This window comes from Chrysochloris asiatica, unplaced genomic scaffold (genome assembly GCF_000296735.1).
Source record: "Chrysochloris asiatica unplaced genomic scaffold, ChrAsi1.0 scaffold00157, whole genome shotgun sequence".
Classification (NCBI taxonomy): domain Eukaryota; kingdom Metazoa; phylum Chordata; class Mammalia; order Afrosoricida; family Chrysochloridae; genus Chrysochloris; species Chrysochloris asiatica.
Window position 1 is genome coordinate 7989271 of NW_006408675.1, and position 1961 is coordinate 7991231.

General features: G+C 32.5%; 1 protein-coding gene across 1 annotated transcript in view; it reads right to left on the reverse strand.

The window, feature by feature from the left end:
- LOC102832792 (peptidylprolyl isomerase domain and WD repeat-containing protein 1-like) overlaps positions 1–1961 on the reverse strand; it is a 35913-nt gene that overhangs the window by 22762 nt on the left and 11190 nt on the right. Inside the window, exons 3-5 of the mRNA XM_006870998.1 lie at positions 941–1041; positions 660–780; positions 299–321 (exon numbers count right to left, since the gene is read on the reverse strand). Coding sequence (XP_006871060.1) covers positions 299–321; positions 660–780; positions 941–1041 — 245 coding nt within the window. The remainder of the gene's footprint in view (positions 1–298; positions 322–659; positions 781–940; positions 1042–1961) is intronic.

Here is a 1961-nt window from a genome sequence, read left to right on the forward strand (position 1 = left end):
TAATTCTATTTTCTGTAAGAAATAAGTTGTGACCATAAATAATGAAACATTTACTTTAGTAAATTTTGAAGGAAATTCCAAAAGAATTCCCAAATTGCTTCTCATCCATCTAAAAGTTTCAAACACTCATTCATTTAAATATGTATAAGTTAAGTTTGTTATCTTATACACATGCAAAAGGGAAAGTATTAGTCTTATTACTGTACCATCTACCACATAGCTTGGTTATTAATATACTCCAAGACATAATACATAATCACTAACAAATAACTCCTGTTCCAAAAATGTGCTTAAGCACTGTAAGAATATAATACCATAGTCCTGAAATAAGTACAAGAAAATTAATTTACCAGTAAATTAAACATGATGAATCCTCATTAATTTACAAAATGCTGTTCAACAGACACAATGAAGTATGGTTATAATGCTATTTGGAAATTTCTGCCATGATCAATAATGACAAATATCACAGCAGAAACTTTCAAGCAGCAACACAATAAGCATTTGTTTAATCTAATTTTTCCAATACCCAAGCCAAGGCACATTTTTAATGGCATTGTAATGTATTTTGTTTAGAAATAACCTTTGAAATGATTAACTTTAGGTTAAAATTTATTTCATTAAGTTAAAATATAGATACTTGTAAATAAAAGACTCACCCAAGTTTCAGCATATTGATCATGTCAAAGTTCACTACATCAAACACCTTCATTGCTTTATCATCACCCACAGAACAGAGCAAGGCTCCCTCAGAGCTAACTGCAATACTCTCAATAACTCCTATTTAAACAAATCAAATTAAAACAGCCTAGTGAATAGCAGTGCAGTAAGTGTGAACGATTCAAAGTCAAAAAACAAAAAACAAAAGACGGTATTTTAAAAGAAACTTTAGAGTTATTTAAATGAGCACTACTGAAAAAGAAAAACATGATATTCTTACCCAGATGGCTACGAAAATGTTTAACAAATTCAATTCCCTCTTCTATTTTTTTCCAAAACTTAACATGTCCATCATGACTCGCAGTAATAATAAAATCTGTCCTGCATATATAAAATTTAAAAAATTAATTATCAAGAGAGATCCAGTAATCAATCAGTACCCCCAAAATAATCATTCCCTGAAAAACTGTAACAATTTTACAGTACTAGGGATCACTGTACCTTAGGGTCCTTTAACAATAAGATTACTTACAAGCAGTCTAATTTACTTTAATATTTTGCCAAAGTTGATAATCAAATTTCACATTATTTTCATATACAGCAATATTCAATGTCTGTTTTATATTCTATATGAAATATATTTTTTAATTATTTATGTATCAAAAAGACTTTATATAGAATAGTTGCCCCTTATAGCATATAAGGGAATCCTGGTATGAAGTTGTATGATAAGCACTGGATTGGTAACCGCCACATAAGCATTGGACTGTTAATGACTAGTTTGGAGGTTCAAACCCACCAGTCGCACCTTAGAAACCCTAAAAACTTGATGGCACTTAACTACACGACATATAAAACCAGGTACCATTTGCTGAACACTAGTATATTTCATACATGACTTTAATCTTCATAGAAACTCTATTAGGATAGATCTTTTTATCACCAAGGAGTCCTGGTGGCATAGATAGTTGAAGTGCTCGGCTGCTAATCAAAAGGCTAATGATAGTTTGTGTCTTATGAATATTGGTTTTCCTTGCCTGCTACTGTAATATAGACACTTGAGTGGGATAAAAAGGCATGTTGGGAAACATGATTACAGAAAGACTGTAAGCCCATCTTCCACCTATAACTGATTAGAATAGCTAAAAAGGTTCTAGAACTTGCCCGGTGAAATAGGCCACTTGTGGAGCCTTTGCAGTGTATAGGACCTTGGGTGCAATCCTGAGCCCCATCCAGAATGTTCTGAGGTGGGATAGTCCCACTAGAAAGGACAAGCAGAAAAGCCTGGAACAGCTAGAACA